At 36.9% G+C, this 1,735-nt stretch overlaps 1 protein-coding gene across 2 annotated transcripts in view; it reads left to right on the top strand.

The window, feature by feature from the left end:
- The first annotated feature begins 611 nt into the window (after positions 1-611).
- fbxo18 (F-box protein, helicase, 18) overlaps positions 612-1,735 on the top strand; it is a 25,635-nt gene continuing 24,511 nt past the window's right edge. For both annotated transcript variants that reach the window (XM_015376789.1, XM_015376788.1), the window contains exon 1: positions 612-897. In XM_015376789.1, coding sequence (XP_015232275.1) covers positions 879-897 — 19 coding nt within the window. In that variant the 5' untranslated portion in view covers positions 612-878. The remainder of the gene's footprint in view (positions 898-1,735) is intronic.

Raw genomic sequence — 1,735 nt, 5'->3', positions numbered from 1 at the left:
CCTTGTCAATGTCTTGTCTCTATTTTCTATTAATTTCATAACGTATGGTGGTGAATAAGTGTGACTTTTCAGGAGAACACAAAATTGTTTGGGTGACCCCAAACATTTGAACGGTAGTGTATATAATTAGGGGTCCCCGCTCCATCTCGCCATCAGTTTTGGGGTCCTTGGCCTGGAAAAAGTTGAAGACCCCTCCTCTCGCATATAATCTGATACACTACAACTAAAGAAAAGTCAAAAGAAGAGTCTATAAAAATGTGAGAAACTATTTTGAACTGTTGCTGTTGAATGGGAATTCATTTCAAGCACTCCAATACTTATTACACACTTATTACACTACTTATTGGATAAACTTTTAATAAACATTATTTTTTTCTGTTTATTTTCAACACCTTAGAAATGTTAAATCTAAGTTTATTTTATAATCTACAGTCTTTTTTTTTATATTTCTTAAATTCCATCAATAAATGACAAACTTTTTAGATACACCTTTTTCCAGTCTCACTGACACTCCAAACCAGTAGGGGGCGGTTCTCACAAAGCGGTGCATTTTCTAACCTAACAATAAAGTCTAAGGAAGAGCCATCGGACCAATCACCTGGCCCCGACGTCACACATTGTTTGGCTACAGTTCGAACTACAGATTGTTGAACTAAACTGAAAGGCTTTTGAAAAGCGTCTCTAAAACCTTCAGGTTTGCGTTCAGACAGAGACGAGGACGCCGTGTTTAAATAAAACCTTTGGGTTCGGTAGTGTAAAGGCAGGGGGTTAAATGTCCCTAAAGTAAGAAATAAATATAAACTAGCAATGATAACTAGCAACCGGCGAAGTTAACCTTTTAGTGTTAGCTGTTAGTGCTCCGTCCATCGGATACTAGGATGGAGGTGTCTGTTAAAGGTGAGTTTGTATTTTTTTGTTAAAGAAGGAAATGAAAAATAAAGATGCTTCGTCAAGGCTGCGCAGATGTGCTTCTCCATTGGTCTCATTGGTCTCCAATGAAGCTTTATCAATGTATCTGGAACTGTGGTAGGAGGAACAACATAGACTGGTATCGATAGGGTCCAGTTAAAGTGGTTCTGCTTTAGCAGGCACGCCTTTCTAGAAGGAAACCCCAAGATGGTGGACTCAATAGAAGGTCTGTTTACCTCTGACCTGAAATTACTGTATGATTCACAAGAATAACCTATGAAGAGGAAGCATGGGTTACAGGACCCTAGAACATGTCTTTGACTGGAGCCATATCTAAGGATAGATGGAATCCTAGAGGAGTGGCCACTCTGAAGCATGGTGGTGGCAGCATTATTACCGCTGGTTCCCTTTCTGTAGATACAGTTAAGATGAGTTTTTTTTTTATATTGCTAACTGGGAGGCCATATTTTAGAATAGAATAGAAAATCCTTTTATTGTCCTACATGGGGGAATTCTGTTTTTTTTTTACAGCAGCAGAAAGATTATAGAAAAAATGTTCACACAAATATACAGTACAATAAAATACTGTACTGTAAAGTGTTTTAACAATATAAAACTGTGCACCTGGAGAATAAATAACCAATATACAGCTATAGACATTTTTACAGTGAGGGATATTTGAAAATAGCAGCAATATCAGAGATGTGCAAAATGACAACAGGATATTATTTACCTGACTAAGATAGAAAATGTGCAAAATCTGCATAAATGTAAGAACCTATATATATTGTTTTGAGTTTTTACAGCACTAGTGGCTCTTTTATTT

This window comes from Cyprinodon variegatus, unplaced genomic scaffold, assembly GCF_000732505.1.
Source record: "Cyprinodon variegatus isolate N-32 unplaced genomic scaffold, C_variegatus-1.0 Scaffold142, whole genome shotgun sequence".
Classification (NCBI taxonomy): domain Eukaryota; kingdom Metazoa; phylum Chordata; class Actinopteri; order Cyprinodontiformes; family Cyprinodontidae; genus Cyprinodon; species Cyprinodon variegatus.
This window is presented reverse-complemented; position numbering and strand designations above follow the sequence as displayed.